The 21,690-nt window shown below is 37.6% G+C and overlaps 1 protein-coding gene across 7 annotated transcripts in view; it reads right to left on the bottom strand.

The window, feature by feature from the left end:
- Nucleotides 1–13,860, bottom strand: part of LOC149820197 (uncharacterized) — a 34,191-nt gene extending 20,331 nt beyond the window's left edge. For 3 of the 7 annotated variants that reach the window (XR_016426439.1, XM_089982385.1, XM_089982382.1), the window contains exons 1-5: nt 13,764–13,859; nt 7,347–7,550; nt 7,091–7,230; nt 6,883–6,994; nt 6,723–6,805 (exon numbers count right to left, since the gene is read on the bottom strand). Coding sequence is in view for 6 of the 7 variants with exons in the window: in XM_089982385.1 (XP_089838511.1) it covers nt 6,723–6,805; nt 6,883–6,994; nt 7,091–7,230; nt 7,347–7,349 (338 nt within the window). In the remaining variant the exon portion in view is untranslated. Of the gene's footprint in view, nt 1–6,722; nt 6,806–6,882; nt 6,995–7,090; nt 7,231–7,346; nt 7,565–13,763 lie in introns of all 7 variants that reach the window. The other 4 variants (XM_089982386.1, XM_089982384.1, XM_089982383.1 and 1 more) reach the window with 4 other exon arrangements.
- Nucleotides 13,861–21,690: the final 7,830 nt, after the last annotated feature.

The following is a 21,690-nucleotide window of genomic DNA, read 5'->3' as shown; positions in this document are numbered from 1 at the left end:
GTTCGTTCCCTTTGAGTCAGAGTCAGTCGAGTAATAAAGTTTTTGAATTTCTTCATGCAGATGTATGGGGTCCTAGTAAGATTCCTACTAGGACTCAGTGTCGGTATTATCTTGTTATTGTTAATGATTTCTCTAAGTTATCATGGGTATTTTTAATAAAAGAACGATCTGATGTTCCAAGTCTTATCAAATCCCTAATTCTTGAAATAAAAACTCAGTTTGAATCTAGTGTCAAGATTGTTCACACTGATAATGCTCTTGAGTTTAAATCAAAAGATCTGTTACAATTTTACCAAGATCATGGCATCCAACCCCAAACTTCTTGTGCCTATACATCTCAACAAAATGGGGTGGCTGAGCGAAAACATCGGCACCTCCTTGATGTTGCAAGGACCATTATGATTCAATCCAATGTTCCTGCGTCATACTGGGGTGATGCGATTAGCACTGCTTGCTATCTGATCAACCGCATGCCTTCGTCTTCTGTGGGTGATCAAATTCCATTACATATCCTAAAACCTAATGCCCCACTTTTTTCTTTCTCACCAAAAATATTTGGATGTGTCTGTTTTGTTCATAAACTTGGCCCTGACCGTGATAAATTAGCAGCTCAAGCTACAAAATGCATATTTATTGGTTATCCGAAAAATCAGAAGGGCTATCGATGTTATGATCCTATTTCTCGCCGAGAGTATGTCAGTGCAGACGTATCTTTCCTGGAATCCTCTCCATATTACTCTAGTTCCGGTTCTCCGCTACAGGTTGATCCAGCTGAGTCTTTTTCATTACCTATACCTCCTTTTCCTTTGGAATCTGTGCCCTCCTTACCGAACCAAACTTCATCCTCTTCCAGATTTAATAATCCTCCATTGGTATATGTGCGTAGAGCTCCACTTCCGCAAGAGCCTTCATCTTCTTCTTCTCCTGAGGTAAGTTCTACTGACAATAGTGTTCTTCAGGATGATGATAACAGGCCTATTGCTCTACGAAAAGGGACAAGACAATGCACCTTATATCCCATAGCTCATTTTGTCTCCCATGCCAGAATTGGACATAAGATGAAGTCTTTTATTTCAGCCTTGTCTGCTGAAACCATTCCTCTGAACTATCAGCAGGCAGCACTTGATAATCGCTGGAAGATGGCTATGCAAGAAGAAATGAAGGCTTTGGTATCTCAGCATACTTGGGATCTAGTTGATTCCCCAGCAGATGCTGACATTGTTGGTTGTAAATGGGTATATACAATAAAGTACAAATCCGATGGTTCTATTGAAAGGTACAAGGCCAGATTAGTCGCGAAAGGATATACCCAGACATATGGAATTGACTTCTTTGAAACGTTTTCTCCTGTTGCACGGATGGGTACCATCCGTCTTGTTCTCTCAGTAGCTGTTCAGCATGGCTGGAACTTGTGTCAATTAGATGTGAAAAATGCATTTCTTTATGGGGATCTCTCCGAGACCGTTTACATGCAACAACCTCCAGGTTTTGAGGTTGAGGGGGAGTGTCATAAGGTGTGCAAATTGAGAAAGGCGATTTATGGCTTGAAACAAAGTCCTCGTGCATGGTTTCAAAAGTTGTTTGAAGTGATGTCAAGCTTTGGTTTTAACAGATCAGCAGCAAATCATACTCTTTTTATAAAGAAAACTAGCTCTGGCATCGTTGTTATGGTAGTATATGTGGATGACATCATTCTTACAGGAGATGATGTGAAAGCTATTGAAGCCACAAAAGCTCATCTTCACAAACACTTTGTTACAAAAGACCTTGGTTCACTCAGGTATTTTCTGGGCATAGAAGTTGCTAGAAGCCGTGAAGGGATGGTTCTGTCTCAACGGAAGTATGTTCTTGACTTATTAAAGGAAACAGGCATGTTGGAAGCTAAACCAGCAAATATTCCCATGGACCATAAAGTTCAGTTGGTTGAAGAAGGGTCAAAACCTGTTGATAGCAAACGCTATCGCTCCCTAGTAGGGAAGTTACTATATGTAACTGTGACCAGACCAGATATTGCTTTAGCAGTAAGCAAAGTTAGCCAGTTCATGGACAAACCAACTGAGGTACACTGGAATGCAGCCATAATGATTCTCAGATATCTAAAATCCTCTCTTGGAAAGGGGTTATTGTTCAAGAAAGGTGGAACTCTGGAGATAGTAGCTTATTCTGATGCTGACTATGCTGGATCTGTAGTAGATAGAAAGTCTACCACAGGATTCTGTGTGTTTCTGGGAGACAACTTGATTTCATGGAGAAGTAAGAAACAAAATGTGGTTTCCAGGTCGAGTGCAGAATCAGAATATCGGGCTATGGCCCAAACAACTGCTGAATTGATATGGGTTCGCACTGTTCTTAATGATCTCCAGGTGAAGGTTTCCTCTCCAATGACCATGATGTGTGATAACAAAGCGGCAACATATATAGCAAACAATCCTGTCTTTCATGAGAGAACAAAGCACATTGAGGTTGATTGTCACTATGTAAGAGATATGATTCAAGCTGGTCATATCACTACAAAATACCTAAAGTCTGAAGACCAAGTTGCAGATATGTTTACAAAGCCTCTTGCTAGGCCTAATTTTTCCAGATGCTGTGACAAGCTGAGCATGATAGATATCTATGCTCCAGCTTGAGGGGGAGTGTTGAGAATAGGTGGTTTTTAGGTTAAGTTGTTCCTTATTAGAGGTTTTCTGAAATACTTTTTTCATAAGGTCTTAGTTGTAATTTCTTTGTTTTGCCTCTCTCTATTTAATATAGAGAGAAGCCCTAATGAGGATTAAGTTTTCTGTTTTCTTTGCACAGCCGTCTCTCTCTCTCTCTCTCTCTCTCTCTCTCTCTCAGGTTCGGTTCATCTTCTACACATGCCAATAAGGCTTGGGAGTATCTTAGAAATATGTATTTCCTTAAAGTCATTGCACGTGTGCAATTTGCAAGATAAGGTTCGAACTTTGACTCAAAAGGACAAAAGTTCAAACTTCGCCAGTCAGGGAAACTGATTGGGGAAGGTCATAGAGAAGAATGACTCTACTATATGGATTTTTTGGAATTACCCAAGAATGCCTTTTGATATAATGTTCAGAAATTGGATTTGGATCTATGGCACAAAAGACTTGGCTATCCTCATATATCCAAAATCAAACACTTTTTAAATTTAAGAAAATTTTGCTTGTAAAGATTGTATTCTTGGTCAAATGAAGAGATTATCATTTCATGATAGAACTTTTGTTTCATCCAAACCACTTAAGTTAATACATTTGGATGTTTGGGGTCCCGCACCGATCATATCAAAAGGCGAATATGCACATTATGTATTTTTTGTTGATGACTTCTCTAGGCATATTTGGATCTACTTCCTTAAACATAAATCCGAGGTCTTTTTGCATTTTCAAACATTTCACAAAATGGTTAAAAATAAATTTCAGAATGATATTTTCATTTTTCGCACCGATTCAGGGAGAAAATTTTTGTCAAAAGAATGTAAATATTATCTCAATTTACATGGCATTACACATCAAAGATCTTGTCCACACACACCACAACAAAATGGTTTGGCTGAACGAAAACACCGACACATTATGGAAACCACTAGGACTTTATTGATAGCAAACCAAATACCAAAAAAGTTTTGGGCTGAAACAATCCTAACAACTACCTATCTCATTAAATGAATGTCATCTTCTTCTTTGAAAAATAACTCAAATTGAAAAACTTGTCAAATTATTTCTTGATTACTCCAGATTAAGATTTTTTTATGCAAATGTTTTATCTTCACCAACAAAAATGATAAACTCTTCTCTTGTGCCTTCTTAGGTTATGCAGATAATCAAAAAGGCTATAGGTGTTTTGATTTTAAAAATAAAAAATTATATGTATCAAGAAATGTATCATTCTTGGAAAAAGAAAGTTTCTTTTATTTTGAAAAGACCAAGAAAGTAACCAAATATTCTTTTTTGATAGATTTGACTTCAAAATCTGATGGATGTAACTATGAACATGACCTAGACGATAGTCAAGGTATTATTGATTCTAAACATAATGTTATTAATGAAGAGTAAACTCATAGGGACACTAGTTTGCAATACTCAAGATATAGAGAATCCAATTTTTCATGTGCATTGAAAAAATATTCAGAAGCACAAACCAGAAGGTCATCCAGAGTCTCTAAACCTCCCAGTAAATTTGTGTCATACGAATCTTTTTTCACCCATATATAAAGCATTTATTGCATTAATACACTCGTATATAGAACCTTTGTCCTATACTCAAGTCAAAGATCATATAGAATGGGTAGAAGCCATGATGGCAGAATTAGAAGCATTAGAAAGGGCTAACACTTGGACTATTCAAGATATTCCATAAGGAAAGAAACATATAGGTTGTAGGTGGGCTTATAAGATTAAAACCAAGAGTAATGGAACTCTTTAAAAATATAAAGTCAGATTAATGTCCAAGGGGTATTCCCAAGAGTATGGCATCGACTACGAAGAAACTTTTTTTCCAATCGACAGGAATGACAACAGTTAGGACCCTGATAGCCTTAGCCTCTATTAGAAAATTGCTCATATTTCAAATGGATGTTAAAAATATTTTTCTCAATGGAAATCTAGTTGAAGAAGTTTATATGGAAGCACCACTTGGTATAAGTATTTCTAAGGGTAAGGCTCTTCATTTAGAAAAGGCTCTTTATGGTCTTAAACAGGCACCAAAAGCCTGGTATGATAGGTTTAGTCATGTTATGCTTGATATTGGATTCAGAACTTGTCTGACTGACACTTTTTTGTTTGTTAAGATTTTTTATGAAGGGATTATTATTCTTTTTCTTTATGTGGATGACATGATCATTACCGGAGGAGACAAACAGGGAGTTGAAAACATTAAAAAGCTTCTTAAAAATCATTTTGAAATGATTGATTTAGGTTTATTGAGATATTTTTAAGAATTAAAGTTGTTTATTCCCCTCGAGGTTATTTATTATTTCAATCTAAGTTTGCTTTTGATATTGTTTTTAAGTTGAGAATTACAAATGATAAGAGAGTGGATACTCCAGAAGTTGTCAATATCAAAATGAGAATCGATGATGGAGAATCTCTTGACGATCTCACTCCTTATAGACAACTTATTGGAGCACTTAACTATATCTCCATTATTATACCTGATATAGCACACATACATTCATCCAGTCAATTTCAGCACGATCCCACTTTTGTTCACATGGGGGCAGTTTTGTGTATTATTAGATACATTAAGTCTTCCCTTTCTCGAGGCCTCTTCTTATTTGTTTCATCTTTATTAGATTTAATTGCATATATTTATGCTAACTGGGGAGGTGATCCTAATAATAGGTACTCAACCACTGGTTTTTGTGTTTTCTTACGTGAATCCTTGATTTCGTGGCGGTGCAAAAAGCAGCAGAAGATTTCTATTTCGTCAACCGAAGCTAAATACTGAGTCATGACCACCACAATAATGGAGGTAGTCTGGCTCAGAAGACTGTTGGCTGACATGGGAGTTGAAGTGACAAAAGCTTCATGCATATGCTGTGACAAAAAGAGTGCGATCTATATGGACAGCAACCGAACATTTCATGAACACACCAAACATATTGAGATAGATTGTCACTATGTCAGAGAGGAGTATCTACATGGAACTATTGATTTGTCTTACGTTACATCAGAGTATCAATTAGCAGATTTCTTCCCCAAACCTCTCGTTGCTTCTATATATCATTTTCTCTTAAACAAACTTGTGCCATTATACTGTAAGTTTGAGGGGGAGTGTTAAAAAGTGTAGACATAAATGTAATTATATATAATATAATATAATATTTTATATTTATTTATTTTTTCCTTTTTATTTTTTGTATTTTTATTTTTATCTAGTTCAATTTGAACTAGACTCAAAACTAGTCAAGACTTAACTAGTTCTTGACTAGTTTTGATAGCCGTTGGAGCTAGTCCAACGGCTACAATTAGAGTCGTTGGACTAGCTCTAACAACTCTCTAGAGCTCTCCAAAAGCTCATCTCTCTCCCTCTCTCATTGTGTATAAATAGGGGTGACTCCCCTCTCCTTGTAACAATGCTTTTTAAGAATTTCATGTGAATGAAATAAATATTATTATTTTTTATTTTGAGTTCTCTCATTTATACCCTTTTGTGGGTTATGGTTGAAGTGTCTTTAATAGACACCTATTACAAGCATTTGTGCTTTCATGAAAGATTTTCATTTCCTTACACACAACACATGCACACAATAGCCACAAAGGGCCAATACAAAAGATAAAAAATATAAACTTTGATTATAACATGCTTAAGAAAGCATTGAAGAATACAAGAGAGGGAGAGCCTTTAAATAGGCACTCCAAGACACAAGGGGGCTCGCCCAACTAGCCATTGGACCAGCCCCTAAAGCTACATTTATAGCCATTGGGACTGGTTCAACGGTTAATTGGACCAGATCCAACAACTATATCTTACAAAAAGAAAAGAAAAATAAAGAAGAAAAAGATGAGTCAGTCCCCAGTGGACTGACACCTATTACATAGATTAAATGACTGAAATACCCTGATGGATATTTCAGTTTACATACACACAATACAATTATATATATATATATGTGTGTGTGTGTGTGTGTGTGTGTGTATAATTTAACATATGGTGCTGACTTAAACAACTAGATTTAGACCTAGACTGCACAAGATGTTAAAAAGTAATGCAATTGATCTTACTGTGCTTTAAGATGAGTTTCCTTCTCCTCTGCAGTGGCAATCTCCAAACGAAGTGATTCAACTTCTGCCTTTGTTAATTCAACCTAAAAATTTTACCATGTCAATATGTGGAATCAATATCTTTTGGACCGAGGATAGGAAAATATAGCTTAGACCAAACCTTTTCATCATTATCTGCGCTAGATATCCAAGGTATCCTGGGTAAACTAAACATCCTCCGGAAAGATGATGGCCTCAGCAGCCTGTTTGTAGACCAGAAACTGCCACGAGACCTAAATTAGAGAATCAGAATTTGTAGGATCTAACATATAGTGCTGAACAACAATAACTGTCAAAGCAAGCAAATTCCAATAGAAACTCTTTGAAACCTCAAAGAATTTTGCACCCTTGGTTGAAAAGGTCCACTCTTTTCTGCCTGTAGGATGTTCGTGGATGATTGTGAAGTTTCAAAATAGTCTTGGATAACACGACTTCCTCCAAGGCTGTTGTCAGAATCATTTTCTGCTTCCTGCAAAGAATAGAATATTTATAGGCATTCTAATTTAGAATCCATAGAAATTCAACTTATTAGGCATGCAGTAGCAGTTCAATATCATTTGCATATATATTCAACAGAGGATATACCATACAAGGATTCTGCTTGGTAGATAACTCAACCCAATAGGTCAGATGACCAGATAACTGTTTCCATACACCACCTAAAGAGCACTCTTATAGTTTATGTGTGTTATACAAAACCAGTGGAAGCATCAACATTCCAAAGTACTGATCAGAGCTCAACTCCAAGAATAATGGTAGCATGTTGCAAATGTCACCCAACAGTTGTCTCTGCAATTAAATCTCTAAATCAATTCTCAATCAGGACCATCTTTCTTGTGACTATACTAGCAGTTGAAGGTTAAAACTGGAAAGTGTCTCTTACAGACACAAGTTTCACATGAATTTCAAGAATTTGAGAGGACTGATAAAAATAAAATAAAAACACATGTGACCACGTCAGGCATAACCGAATACATGAGCAGAGAGAACATAAATAAGCAAAGCCATGAAATATGAAAGCCAGAACAGAACAAAAATAAGAACTTCCATACCTGATCAACATGACATAACAAATATAATAATGAATAAACGAGTCTGCTAAAGGAAGCAGTACCAAATGCTTAAATAAAGAATGCAAACCTCCAAAGGGAAAAGCATAAAAGAGGGGGGGGGGGGGGGGGTGTAAAACCAGCTAAAAAAAAAAATTTGGACCCTGGCCGGGGGCCCCTCTTCATTAGGGTTTCATAACCCGACACAGAGGGAGGATTTGTTAAAACAAATCCTCTCCCCTGTGCGCCGCGCCCTGCCCTGCCCTGCCCACGCCGCTCCACCCTCCTCGACAAAATAAGGAAACCCCTTGAGGGTTTCCCCGATTGTTGCCTCTCCCGAGTCTTTAAGAGAAGGGCATGAGGGGAGGGGAGGCACACCTCCCTTCTCTCCTCCTCCTCCTCTCCTCCCGACGATGCTGCCTCTTCCCTATCGCCGCCACCGACGACCTCGCAAGGGAGCCGACACCGACGGCGGCGCCCCCCCTTCCAGGTACGCCCTCTATCTCAGTCTCCTCCTCCCTCTTCTCCTCCTTCCCTCCCCCTTCTCTGTCAACTCGCCGAGACGCCGGTAGGCGGCGCACGGCCCCTGCCGCGCCCTCCCATCTCCCTCCGTGCCCATCGGAGATCCTACAGGGGGCCTATAGGGCCCCTGTCGTCCCCTTCCCTCTTTTGGGGTGCGTTGGAGTGCCGGCAGGGGCCAATGGCCCCTGCAGACCCCCTTCTCTTCCCCGTGGGAGATCGGGGCGACCGACAGGAGGTCGGTGGCCCCCCTGTCACCCTCCTCTCTTACCTTCCGGCAGGGGCCATCGGCCCTTGCCCCTCTTCTTTTAAAACCCAGCAGGGGTCGATGGCCCCTGCCATTTTTTTTTTTAAGACCGACAGGAGCCTTTGGCCCCTGCCCTCCTCCTCTTTTAAAGACCAGCAGGGGCCGATGGCCCCTGCCCTTTCTCTCCATGAACGACAGGGGCCATTGGCCCCTGCCTCCTCTTTTGAAGCCGTAGGGGGCCTTTGCCCCTGCACTCCCCTCTCTCTGCTCATTTTTTGGCAGGGCCCATCGGCCCCTGCCATTCCTCTTTTTGGTAGGGGCCTATGGCCCCTGCCCTTCCTTTCAGGCCAGCAAGAGCCTTCGGCTCTTGCCTCCCTTTTCGGAAACCCAGCAGGGGCCGATGGCCCCTGCCCCTCTTTAAATATCCGGCAGGGGCCGATGGCCCCTGCACCTGTTTCCTTTGCCGGCATGGGTCATTGGACCCTACCCCGCTCTGTTTCGAATCGGCAGGAGCCGTTGATCCCTGCCTTGTTTTGCAGAGAAGCTGAAACCCCAGTCCTTTATTGTCGTTTTCCCTATTCATTTAAATGAATGCTAATAACATACCTTGCAGCTTACGCAACAGGCTCCTTTCGTGCTCCGTGGCCCGACCCTCGTATTATCCTCTCGCGTAGGCGTACACAGCTGCACGACATCCCAAGGTAGGGTAAAGTCGCACAAAGGGCAATTGAGGAACGTATTTAAGTTGAAATAATTAAGATGCCCATGCTAGATATGCTTAGATTTATATTGTTTTTGCGTTGCATATTTTCTTGTCTGCATATTTATGAGTCGATGTATGATTTTACTCTTTGAGTATTAATTTGCGTATTTGCTTATGTGGTTGAAGGTGGTTTCGTATTTCTTGAAATACATATGCCCTTGTTTGCTTGCATCCATTTTTGCCTGCATGTTTCCTTTGAGTGAGGTACGACTTTGTGTCTCGTGTATTACTCATGACCTTATGTGTTTGCCTATCTAAGTGGTCAAGGTATGGTTTTGGTACCTCGTGTGTTACTTATGTGTTTTCGCTCGATGTGTGGCATTGCAAGTCGAGAGTCGCTTGTTGTCATGTTATAATCTGTATATGCTCACACCTATGGTAAATATGTACTTACATAAATGTAGTCTTGCGTCTATCCTGATTTCACTTGTTTTCAAAACACTAGAAGTTGTGCTTGTGCATTTCAGTTCTCTAAAAATGAGTTTCCTTCTGCGAACTTGGTGCTCTTCAAAATGCACAACTTTTGCAAAGTATGATTAAGTCTTGTAGGATTGCGAAGTCACATTTGGCCCCTTCCAAGTCCACACACTTGGGAGAAATGTTTTATAACCTTGATTCAAGTTGCGGCTCAATTCGAATAACCCCGATCAGGGGCATGAGCATATGAATGAGTGAGGTTCTGTTGAAGGACCCATTCTTTATTTATCAATCTAGTGTCACATGTCGATACTAAGATAAATTTTGGATATAAGATTGATAGTGTTGTGTCTTGTGTGAATGACTTAATGTGGCATTATAGCTTTTAAGGATGAATCGTGCCAAATGAGCACTCCTATATTCTTTGAATTGTTATGAAGTTGTGTGTTGGGTATTCCTTTTAAGAAGCCCACAGACCTCCCTTGTTCAATATAGCGTACTTTTAGACATGCACAACATGTTAAGTACTTTGTTGATCGAACGAGAGATCCGAGATGACCTTGCATCATGAAATATGAAAAATGTTGGTTAAGTGAATTCAAGACTTATCTTGCCAGGCTCTGTTGTATTAATTCTTTTGCAGATAATATCTATTGGGGTTTCTTTTGTGGAACCATTTCCCTTTCATCGTAGTCGTACTTTTGACAAGTACGATCGTACTTTTTGACAAGTATGTCTTCTTACGTTGCGATGATTGGATGAGTAGGTTGTGGCAACCTCGATGGGTGCAAATAACAAAATGTTGTGATCACCTAAATAAGTGATGTTTTCGCCTTCACCGGCAAGATACTCGAGTTGGTCGAAAGACCAGAGTATGTAGAATGAGTCTTCAGTTAACTACCCCTGATGTACTCATTCGAACCGCTGACTCCTGTCAGGAGAGAGGACAGGAAGGTACAAAACTTCGATGGACAGGCCATTAATGGCAGTTACGAGCAAAAGACTCGGCTTCCCCAGTCATCGGAGTTAGGGGAATGGGACTACCATAATTATCCTAGGTGGTAGCTCTCCATGTTTGGGATGCATCTATTGTTTATGCTGCTTTGGGGATCTCTCTCTTGGTCACCGACCGTCCCCTTAGGTGCGGACTCAGTCAGCTATCCGGGTTATCATAATACATAGCATAATAAACCCTCGGATCAGTCTAGGCTGTTTCTAGAGTCGTGCCTTGTGCGTACCCGCTTGGCCAGTTAATATCGAAACATAATTTAAATTCGATCACACAATGTGTTCAGTTATGCACGTATGAAAGTTATAGGGTACAACAGGTTCAATACTTATGGAATTGTGTGTGTGGTTGATGAAATATTGTATTTTGCTAGTTAAATTTCTTATGCAGTTCTTTGCTTGTAGTAGTTAGCCTACTTGTGTCAGTAAAATGCTTGTAATAATTTTAGCATTATGCTCATGATAGTTTGCTCTATGACTCTGCTGAAAGCAAATTGCTATTTAATTGTCTGTCTACTTGACATATTAAATTATTTTGCTTAATTATGTTCAATATTGTCCTGTTTGTGCACCTACCAGTTTTTAGTGAAACTGACCCATTTTATGGGCAGGTTTTGGATAGGTAATACAGTCTGCGATGGCACGATGGCGTGATGGGGTCAAGATAGAGCTCTTTCCCTGACGTTTCGCTCCTGAGGACATGTTGGTAAATTTGGTATAAAGTGTGTTTCAAAATTTCTCTTTTCTTAAACCGTGAGTTAATAAAACTGTTTTAGTAAGCTTCTTCTTGTTTTCAACAAACGAATTCTCAATTATTGAAACTCTGTTTCTAAACCATTTGATTTCAATGGTTGTGCGGGATTTGACAAAAGGAAAGTTTACGCTGTAATGCGCTCAAGGTCCATTGACTTGTGGTTTTAAAAATATCATTTTCCGCTGAAGTATTATTTAAACTCTGATTATTGTATGATTTCAAAGCTTTCTAAACTATTCTAAAAAGTTACAAGTCCTGGATTTTTGGGGCGTTACAGGGGGCGTGCACCTCCAGGAAATCCCATTTTCAAATTAATGTGACACAAAAATAGATTTCATTGTCAAATATATTGTATGAGCCACCCTAAGTTAGTATGAGCCGTCCTTAACAATCATCAGCTTTCTGAACATTCTAAAAGCATAGTTTTAGCTAGTAACATGGTGGTGAATGATAATATAAATGGAGTATTATGAGAGATACAAAATGAGAAAGATAAACTAGTAGATGGTTTTCGCATATTAAAACTCAATAAGTATCTTAACTAAAAATTCAGTTGTTTTACAAATTGTCCTATAATATTGTTAGTTGATGTTTATAAACATTTTAGTGATTTTTTTATGATCTTGTTGAATCATAACTATTATGAAGAGAATATTTGATTAATCCTGACATATTTCAGGTGATATTGCAATTTGCAAGGCCATTTTATTTTTCATTTTCATACCCATATTCTGCACAAAGCACAGAAATTTGGCTGCATCCCAATCCCACAGCCTTATCCTTGTGACCATAACTTTAGAAATGCCTATATTCAACTTTTCACTTTGAAACAATCATCAGTTTAGAAGTTATAGACATCTACAATCTGGTATGATCAATGCAGGATAACCAAGTAGAGAGAGTATGTTAGTGAAATAAAAGTTTGACATCCAAGCTAACAGAATGGAACAGCTGAAGTATCTCCAGCACTTCCATGTCCATCCAAATGCATTAGAAAGGCCATGGCAAGGTTGTGTAACCAAGTTTGCCTTCTCAAACCCGAAAGAAGGTTCCAGTGTGGACCGATCAGTGAATTCCACAAATGGGGCGTCACAAGATCAATTTCACTATAATACCTCATCTTAGTCCCATTTAAACATGTACATGAATGAGGTCAAAAGGAAAGAAAGTTTGGATCCCTTCAAATGTTCAAATCATATTTTACCTATGGAAGACACAAATCATCCATGTTTTGTTTCCTGCTAAGTGTTCATCATGACAAAATCTGACAGAAAAAAAAATATGTATAAGGAACAAACATAACATGATTTTTTTTGTATTTCTTGTGTTTTTATTGGAATAATATTGGCTGAAATAAATAATCTAAGTAACTAGAAAAAAATATGTATAAGGAACAAGCACAACATGGTACATAAATATGTAAAAAGATCATTGCAATATTTTGACTATTTAGAACGGCTCAAGTTCTTACTCCTACCACTATACAGACCCCTTCCACCAACCACCAACTCTATAATCTCATCGTCTAATGATTCTACCCCTCCATATATGATATACATCGCAACCCAAAATTGCTTGCACATCTCAGAGATCTCAATCAATCATTCGATACTCTTGACTGGAAAAATCAAAAGTATTAAAAGCTTTCGTAGCAATGTTCAGATCATGGCAGTTTGCAAATTCAGATCCACCGTCATCTAGAAATGCAAGAACAAGCAGCATTCACTGCTGCCGGCAGTTAACAAGCAGTGTTAGAATTCACTGAAAAAAAATGGTTGACAGCAATTCGCAAGTTCGGATCTGCTGTCAGCCGGAATCGCAAGAAACAGAAAACCGCATACTAAGATCAAACAAGATCAAGCAAAAAAAAACTCAAAATCCCGCATCCACGAATGCACGATTTCAAGAATCAAGCACCTAACACAGAATTCAACTAAAAGGGAGGCGTTTGAAACAAACCAACCCCCGAACCAAAGTCGCAATTATCAGCAACTACAAGGAACAAAAGAGGAAAAGGGAGAACTTAATGGCTTCTTAAACACAAAAAAAATTACCTAACTTCCTCATTGATTACACGAAACCGATAAGAAAAAAATTTGCAGAGCAATCAATTGTTGGTGATAAACACTCAAAGAGCCAAAAGAGATAAGAAACAACTAAGCGAACCAAAAAGGAAAGACCCTACAGTTCTCAAGAGGCAAAAGGAAAATAGAAAGGAAAGAAGGGTGAGTTGGAAGAAGCTTACTTTTGAGGTTTGCAGGATGAGGGCTGGATGAAGGCACTGGTTGGAATTCCTTCTTTCCTTCTTATTTGTTTACATCTACCTTTTTTTTTATTGTGCAGAATCAGGGATGGATGAAGTGACCATTTGGAAATCCTCCTTTTTTCTTTTTCTTTTTAATTTCACATGAAGGTACCTACCTACGTGTGAAAGTCCGGGAACCAAAGGGATTCGAGAAAAAAACGCAATAATACAATTGGTTCCCAATTTGACCAATTAGATACTGCCACGTCTCGCGGATATGTAGGGGATCCCGTGTGCTGCTGGATCATTGGTTGGTCAACTCCATCTGCTGTCCCCGTATGACAAAAAAAAACGAGTCTCAGCGTGAATCGGCTGTTGAGGAACGAAGACACTCGAATACCGTTCTCGTTCACTGGACGTCTCGGGATTCAGTTCGTTGGGGTGATTGATTTGCTGACTAGGGAGCTATTCCGAGCCTTCGAGCGTTTGAATCACCGTCAGCAGGACACCCAGCGCGTGGGGCCCACGCACATCTGTGCACCATGCAAACGCAGGACAGGCGGATGCAAAATCACAGTTCTTCGCTGTTTCATGCCTCCAAAGGCCGCAGCATGGAGTTTATGTGCGCCCACGCAAACACCAGACGTGCAGACAGTGCTCGTGGGGCTAGGGATGCACAACAAGCCGAGCTAGCTTGGGTTTGATTCGTTTAAGCTTGGCTAGAACTCGTTAAAAATATTAAATGAGCTGAGTTTGAACAAGGGCTCGGTCTTGGTATACATAAATGAGCCGAGCTTGAACAGGCAGTCTAGCTCGGACAGCGGGATTAAGTTCTGCTCACATAGTTATATAAAGAACTTAGATTTTATATGTGTATCATTTTTTTATATGGTCACAAACTTTGATTTCTTCAGTAGGAGGGCACCGCCCCTCCTACCTGTTTTTGTTCTTCCGGTAGGAGGGTGCAACACTCTTGCCTATTTAGATCTCACGGACAGGAGGGTGCAGCCCTCCTGCCCGTCTCATTTTTTCTGGCAAGAGGGCTTCGCCCTCCTGCCTAATCCCTTTTTTTTGGCAGGAGGGTTCCTACCGAGCTGAGCTCGGTTTGAACCGATCCTAGGCTCGATCCTGTTTCGTTTGGGGGCCAGACCTGTCTCGGCGTAATGGCCAAGCCCTCTGTTCCTCCGTCCCCTTTTCTCTGCACTTTTGGCTAGAAGGCAGGTGCCACCATGCTTGTCCCCTTGTTTTTCACTCTTTCTGTTAGTCAGTCGCGGCAGCCACTGCCTTCAGCAGTGGCCTGGCTGCCGGCCTCTCGATGCTGACCGCTGGCTGTCGTGGCCACTACCTTTGATAGTAGCCTGGCGGGCTGATGCTGACTGCTGGCCACCTGATGCTGGCTGTCGACTTCTCTCCATCCCCTTTTTTAGCTGCGCTCAAACAGCAGCAACTCGTAGTACTGCTGCTATCTCAAGCCTGGTTGAGTCGAGCAAAACTCAGTTATCCCCGAGCACAGTCAGGGTTGGTCCAGTATTCTGGGCCGATTCATGCGCACCAAACATCAATTTCAAGCTCGACTTGGTCTGGTCGGCTCAAATTGGATTCGAATTCAATCTGTGTGACACAAACGTCGTTTATTCTGTTAAATTAAGTTTGTTACGTTATTCAATTCACAACACAATACAAACTATTTTCAGCGCACTATTCGACACAATGAACCTGGCACACTTATCAAGGCATGAGCCTTTAAGAACCTACACTCAGAATCGTCAAAGATTCAGACCATCTCTAAGGTAGGGAAAAGTTGCATACGAGACCAAATGACAAAATTCTTCTAACTTATGCGTATTATATATATATATATGTTCTTAACTCACTTATACAGTTTTGCATATTTTTGTCCATTTTAAATTATGTCATTTACGTTGTCGTTGCGTTGTAATGTACACAGGTTTCTGCTTATCTAATTTATTTAGCCTGATGTACGGTTCTGTACACTATGCATCGCTTATATAATTTATTTAGCCCGATGTACAGTTTTGTATACCGCACAACGCTTACATAATTTATTTAGCTCGATATGTGGTTTTACGCATCTAGCTTTGCTTTATGTCATTTATTTTGCCGTCATGCTATAATATGCACAGGCTTATGATTTACTATATATATTCTATATACATATATAACTTCATAAAATATGCAATTTTGTGTACTTTTGTCTACTTTAGATTTTATATATATATATATATATATATATATATATATATATATATATGTGGTTTTACGCATCTAGCTTTGCTTTATGTCATTTATTTTGCCGTCGTGCTATAATATGCACATGCTTATGATTTACTATATAAATTCTATATACATATATAACTTCATAAAATATGCAATTTTTTGTACTTCTGTCTACTTTAGATTATATATATATATATATATATATATATATGTGTGTGTGTGTGTGTGTGTGTGTGTATTTAAAAGCGCAAATTTATGCATTCTCATCGAGTAACTATTTTTAAAAAGATTTCATATACGAGATTTCAATCTTGCATTGTTCGTTGTCTCGAAAAGCAAAATAAGTATTTGGCATTTGTGTATTCACAACTGAGTTTTTTTTCTCGAACCAGCATAACGGAAAGGCTTCAACTGTAACACCCCAATTTTTATAACCTGAAAAATAATGAATTTTTTTTTAAATACTTTCAACTATTTAACAAATAACAGCAGAAAAACACATTAGGTCTAAAATTTGGTGTGCTACTTCATATGAACATTTATAATCAAACAATTATAAAATTTGAAATTTACCAAATAATTACCCATGCATAAAATAAAATCAAACATCCATAATTAATTACAATTGTCCTTGAATTGAATTTAATTAAAATAAAATCAGAGTCCAAAATTCTTGTGAAGGCAAATAAAAGGTAGGCTTGGTCTTCATCGCAACCTCTCAGCTTCACATGCAAGTATCTACTCATTTCTTGAAAAATATTAAACTATCTAAAGTCAAACATAACATGTCTCGATAGAATAAAATATATTAAACTTGTAAAATAGAACGCGAAGTAGGAATTTCATCAAATTTTTCATATATATAAATTAAAATTTACTGAATTACTAGTGCAACTAACATACGTATACAATTTGCTAAATTAAACAAGTATGCACCAATTCTTTCATCCAAAGCAAATTAAATGCATGAGCAGTTAATATGCATAACTCATTGAATGCATGTGTAAATTTGTATATTTAAATTAAATATTCTTTCTTAAATGATGCATGCAATGCTTGATTAATGTACATACATCTTAAGTTATCACTTCTTAACTCCGTGGGTATAACACAGGAAAAAAACTAGTTCAAGGTCATGGCTCAGGCAGTGTTTTACATGCAGAGGTAGCTTTGGCCTAGCCAGACACCTTTCACTAGACCGGGTGCAGGACAATAAGAGGGAGAGAGACTTCTGACACCACCAACCTGATGTATCAGACTTTTACTCATGAGTTTCTTACCCTCCACACTGCAGTCTACTACAGAGGTTTCCCCTATCTTCGTGGGTGGGGAAGAGCAACCTTTCGTGCTCATAATAGAGTTCTACGAAGCCAGATCTATCGCTTGCCTTCTCTTTGCAGGCTCTTACTTTAATGTCATATGTTTTACTTAATTATTTTAATAGCTTACATGCAACATCATGATTGAATATGTTATAAGGACAATGGACGTGTTCTTTGATGCATTGCATTCAATTACACATTTGTTCTTATGCTTTGGCTAACACATGTGGATGTACATGAGCAATGCGATAAAGAAGCATAATTTACATGCATCCACATAACTACAACATCACATCATCACATAACAAGATCAAACATGCAGACAAAAGACCACATTCAAGATTTACATTGTGCTTTATATGTTGGACCCTTCGATCCCTTAATTACGCTTAGCCCCTTTCATACAATATTTTTAGCTTTTTCAACATTCATTCATGCCTTAGAGTAGGCATCTCACTCCCTGCATAAAATCAGGCCAAAAAATTTACACACATTCTGCATGCTAATTATAATGGAAAGATTACATGAAACGCATGCAAATGACACAAATGTGAGGATTCGGTCCTTAGACCGTCTCCAATTTGTGAACTCTCAACTTTGTCTGACTGTTACAGAGTTAAAAAAAAATTTTAGTCAGTCAATAGAGCTAAAATTTTCATAGATTGAAGGGAATTTTGCAACTTTCCGCAGCCACAAACCGTTTATAAAAAATCTTCCTTATGAGGAAGTTATGAACATTTTACTACAAACATATCTTTTTCTATTTTGGCTGTCATAGAGTCGTGCTCATTCCATGAACAAAGCTCAAAATTTCACAAAAAGTAGAAAATCTTGTTAGCTTTTCAACATAATAAATTGTTTGTCAAAACTTCTCTGAACGAGAGAGTTACGAGCATTTTAATGGTCAGATGTCTAGCCAGAAAGCAGTAATACCGGGGGTATGCATTTGGGTTGGACCAAACCGGGTCACCCGAATCCATACACCCATATTTTTTTGACATGATTTTAATTAAAAACTAAAATAAAACTACAGAGTTAAGTCTGATCTACTCTAAATGAGACAAATCATATTTTTCCTTAGTCATTTGGCCAAAAAATTTGACCCGTCTCTCACATGCATTATTTTCTTAAAAAATAATTTAGAGAAATACATAATTAATGAAATAAATTATGGAATTTATATGCAAATAAATTTTTAAAAAAATCTACAAAAATCACAGAGTATCTATATAAACATAATCTACCAACTACAATTAAAAAGTGTATGGATCTAACTACGAAATTCATGATTTTCTAAATTTACTGATTTATTTTCTGAAAACCCGATATGACTAAAATTGAAATATCTCAAAATTTTGATCATAGAAATTCATCAAATTTTTACATAATGTCTACAATGACCTACTCTACTAATCTAAATCAATATTTGCAGGAAAATTTTAGCATAATTTATGTATTTTTAAAATTTATAGATTTCTTTTTTGAGAAACCAATTTTTTGGGAAAAGCATGTTTTTAAGATAGTTTTTGGAAAACCACTCCTTCTCCATAGTTTGATAGCCATAAGCCAAACCCATGTGTGTGAGGGTTTGTTTAGGGTCTATGCTTATGAAAAACCCATAGAATTCATACCACGAATTCTGTTTCGCAAGTGAAGTATAGATCACCTACCTTTTTGTCAAAAAAATTGCAAGATCCAACCGTTCTATGCATACCACGACTTCGATGTGATGCTCTTTATGCTCTCCTAGATCACGTGGAGGCCTTCCTAAGGGTAGAAGTCCCATGGTTGGGTATAGAGAAAGGAGAGAGAAAAGAGGTTTGAGACTTAAGAGGGGGTGAGAGAGAGAAGGTTTTAGAAAAAATAAAAGGCCAAAATGAGAGGGGGCATGAGCCCCTCCTCTCCTTATATAGAGAGTGGGATTGGGTCAAGGGTTGGGGCCAATCTCAGCCCTTGATCTAAATCAAAATCTATTTTTATATCCTAAGCCACTCCCTTTCCTATTCTCTGTTTTTTTTAACTCCCCTTATACGTAATCATGTACATATTTTTTTTTCTAATTTAGCCTAAGCATATAATGTAATATATATCTTATACCTAGTCTAATGTATATATATATATATATATATTAAAAAGGGAGAAGGGTGGTCGACCCCCATGAATTGACCCCCTTTCCGAAAAATGAATTTGTCAAGTGACTTGCCAAGTCATTTCAAGTAGTTTTTTTTCTTTTTTCTTTTTTTTTCCTCCTCTTCATTTCCTTCTTTCTTTTCTAATTCTCTACATGAGTCCATTCTTTGCGGGACCCTTCTAGGGTCTTCCAAAAGTGATGCCCCCCCTATGGGGCTCTTTATAAAAAAAACAGTAAGTATTGACTTTTTCAACCTAGCTTTATTTTTTTTCTTTCTTTTTGTTGGTAACTTTGATTTTAACATTTTTTTCAAGTTAATTTTTTTTTGCTTTTAACATTTTAAACTTTAAATAGGATGCCACATAGGATGAGAGGGCCCAACTATGGACTCCTACCATTTTTATAAACTTTAGTTAATTTTTAAAATCCATTCCATAAAATTCAAGTCAAATTCATTATAAATTAAATTAAAATACTTTATAAATTAATTCAAAATTCCCATAAAATACTAATGCAATTAGTTTAAGTAAATTATTGCCTAATTAAATTTTATTAATATATTTTCAGAGATAAAATATTTAATCTGTTTATTTTAATTAATTCTACTAAGGTGAAAATCCAAATTTTATCGAAATATGACTCAAATTTTCAAAAGCTCTAGGTGTGTAGGGTTTTATTCATTTTTTTTATTTCTCAACTAACCTCACAAACCCCTTTAGTGCATTTCTAGCTAAAATTTAGAATTTAAAATTTTGCACATAATACAAAAATTAAACAATTTAAGAAAATGTCTCGGAAAAATCCTGGATATTACATCGACTATGTAGCCCTAGGTAGTACATACATCCGATTTTTCTTTTTGATATTCCTCGGCATGAAGCACCAAAACTTTTAAATTTCTAAATAAATGTTGGGGTTTCTTTTTGAGAAACTGATATCTTTCTCATCATAGTTGTACTATCAGACATGCATGGCATGCTAGTACTACGATGATTGGACTGTAGGTTTATGGTAACCTCGTAGTATGACAATGCATAATGACTAAAAGAAAACCACATAAATGGTGATGATCACGTTCATATGCAAGATGCTCGATTTGGTTTAAAAGACTAGAGCATATTGAATGTGTTGTCAGATAAAACAAAACATGTTATACTCATTTATTCTTTGATTTTGTCTAAGGAGAGGATAGGATTGTACAAAAACTTTGATGGACAAGTTATTAACAACCACGCTCCTCGAGTAGCAATAACTCGGTATCCCTGGTCATCGAAGTTAGGGGACTAGGCTACCAAATATTATCCTAGGTGATAGATCTCAATGACTTCTGTAAAAGTTTGAATGCATCTCATTGTAATAAGTGGCTTTTCAGAAATTCTCTCTCGATCATAGGTCGTTCCCTTAGGAGCAGACTTAGCTAGTTGTTTGGGGCATCAAAATACATAAAATAACAAACCCCTGAATAGTTTTAGTTGTTTTTATGTTTCTCTTGTGTGTACCCTTAGGACAGTTAATTAGCGAAACAAGATTATCATGCTCATTTTACTTATTCTAAAATCATATATCATGAAAGGAACAATACATGTGTTAGTCTTGTTTTGAATTTTGATATCTATGCACCTACCAGGTTTTCATAAATCTGACCCATTTTATGGGATACATGTGATGATTAGGTTTATACGGCAGACGATGGTACGATGATGTGATGATATCAAGATCTCACTATTTCTCTATTGTTTTGCTCCTGAGCACATTTTGTAATTCTGTATAAGGTTTTTTTTTTAAATTTCCCTTTTTGTGTAAACTTTAATTTTCAAAAACCTTGTTTTCAATCTATGTGTTTTCAATGCTTGTATGGAGATACAAATGCATTGAGTAAAGGAAAGTTCGTCTGTAATGCGCTCAAAGTCTGTTGACTTGTTTTTTCAAACACTATTTTTCGTTGAACTACCATTTTAAACTCTAAAAAAGGATTTATTGCAAAGCTTTAAATTTTTTCTAAAAAGTTTACAAGTTCAAAATTTTGGGGCGTTACATTACCTTAGTGGGTAAGTTGTTGAACTTCTTTAGAAGTGGTTTGAGTTCAAATTCCACCACTTTTCTTTCTTTCAAAAAAGCTTTTATTAACACACAATTCAAAAAGCTTTGAAAACTTTTTTTATAAAAGTGTTTAGCTCAAAGCAAAAGGTTGCTTAAGCTTGGACTGGAATCGAGCATGAACAACTAAATCTTCTTC

Source organism: Nuphar pumila, chromosome 12 (assembly GCF_984573655.1).
Source record: "Nuphar pumila chromosome 12, dmNupPumi1.hap1.1, whole genome shotgun sequence".
NCBI classification, from domain to species: domain Eukaryota; kingdom Viridiplantae; phylum Streptophyta; class Magnoliopsida; order Nymphaeales; family Nymphaeaceae; genus Nuphar; species Nuphar pumila.
Note: the sequence above shows the minus strand (reverse complement) of the source record. Positions and strands in the feature narration are given on the sequence as shown.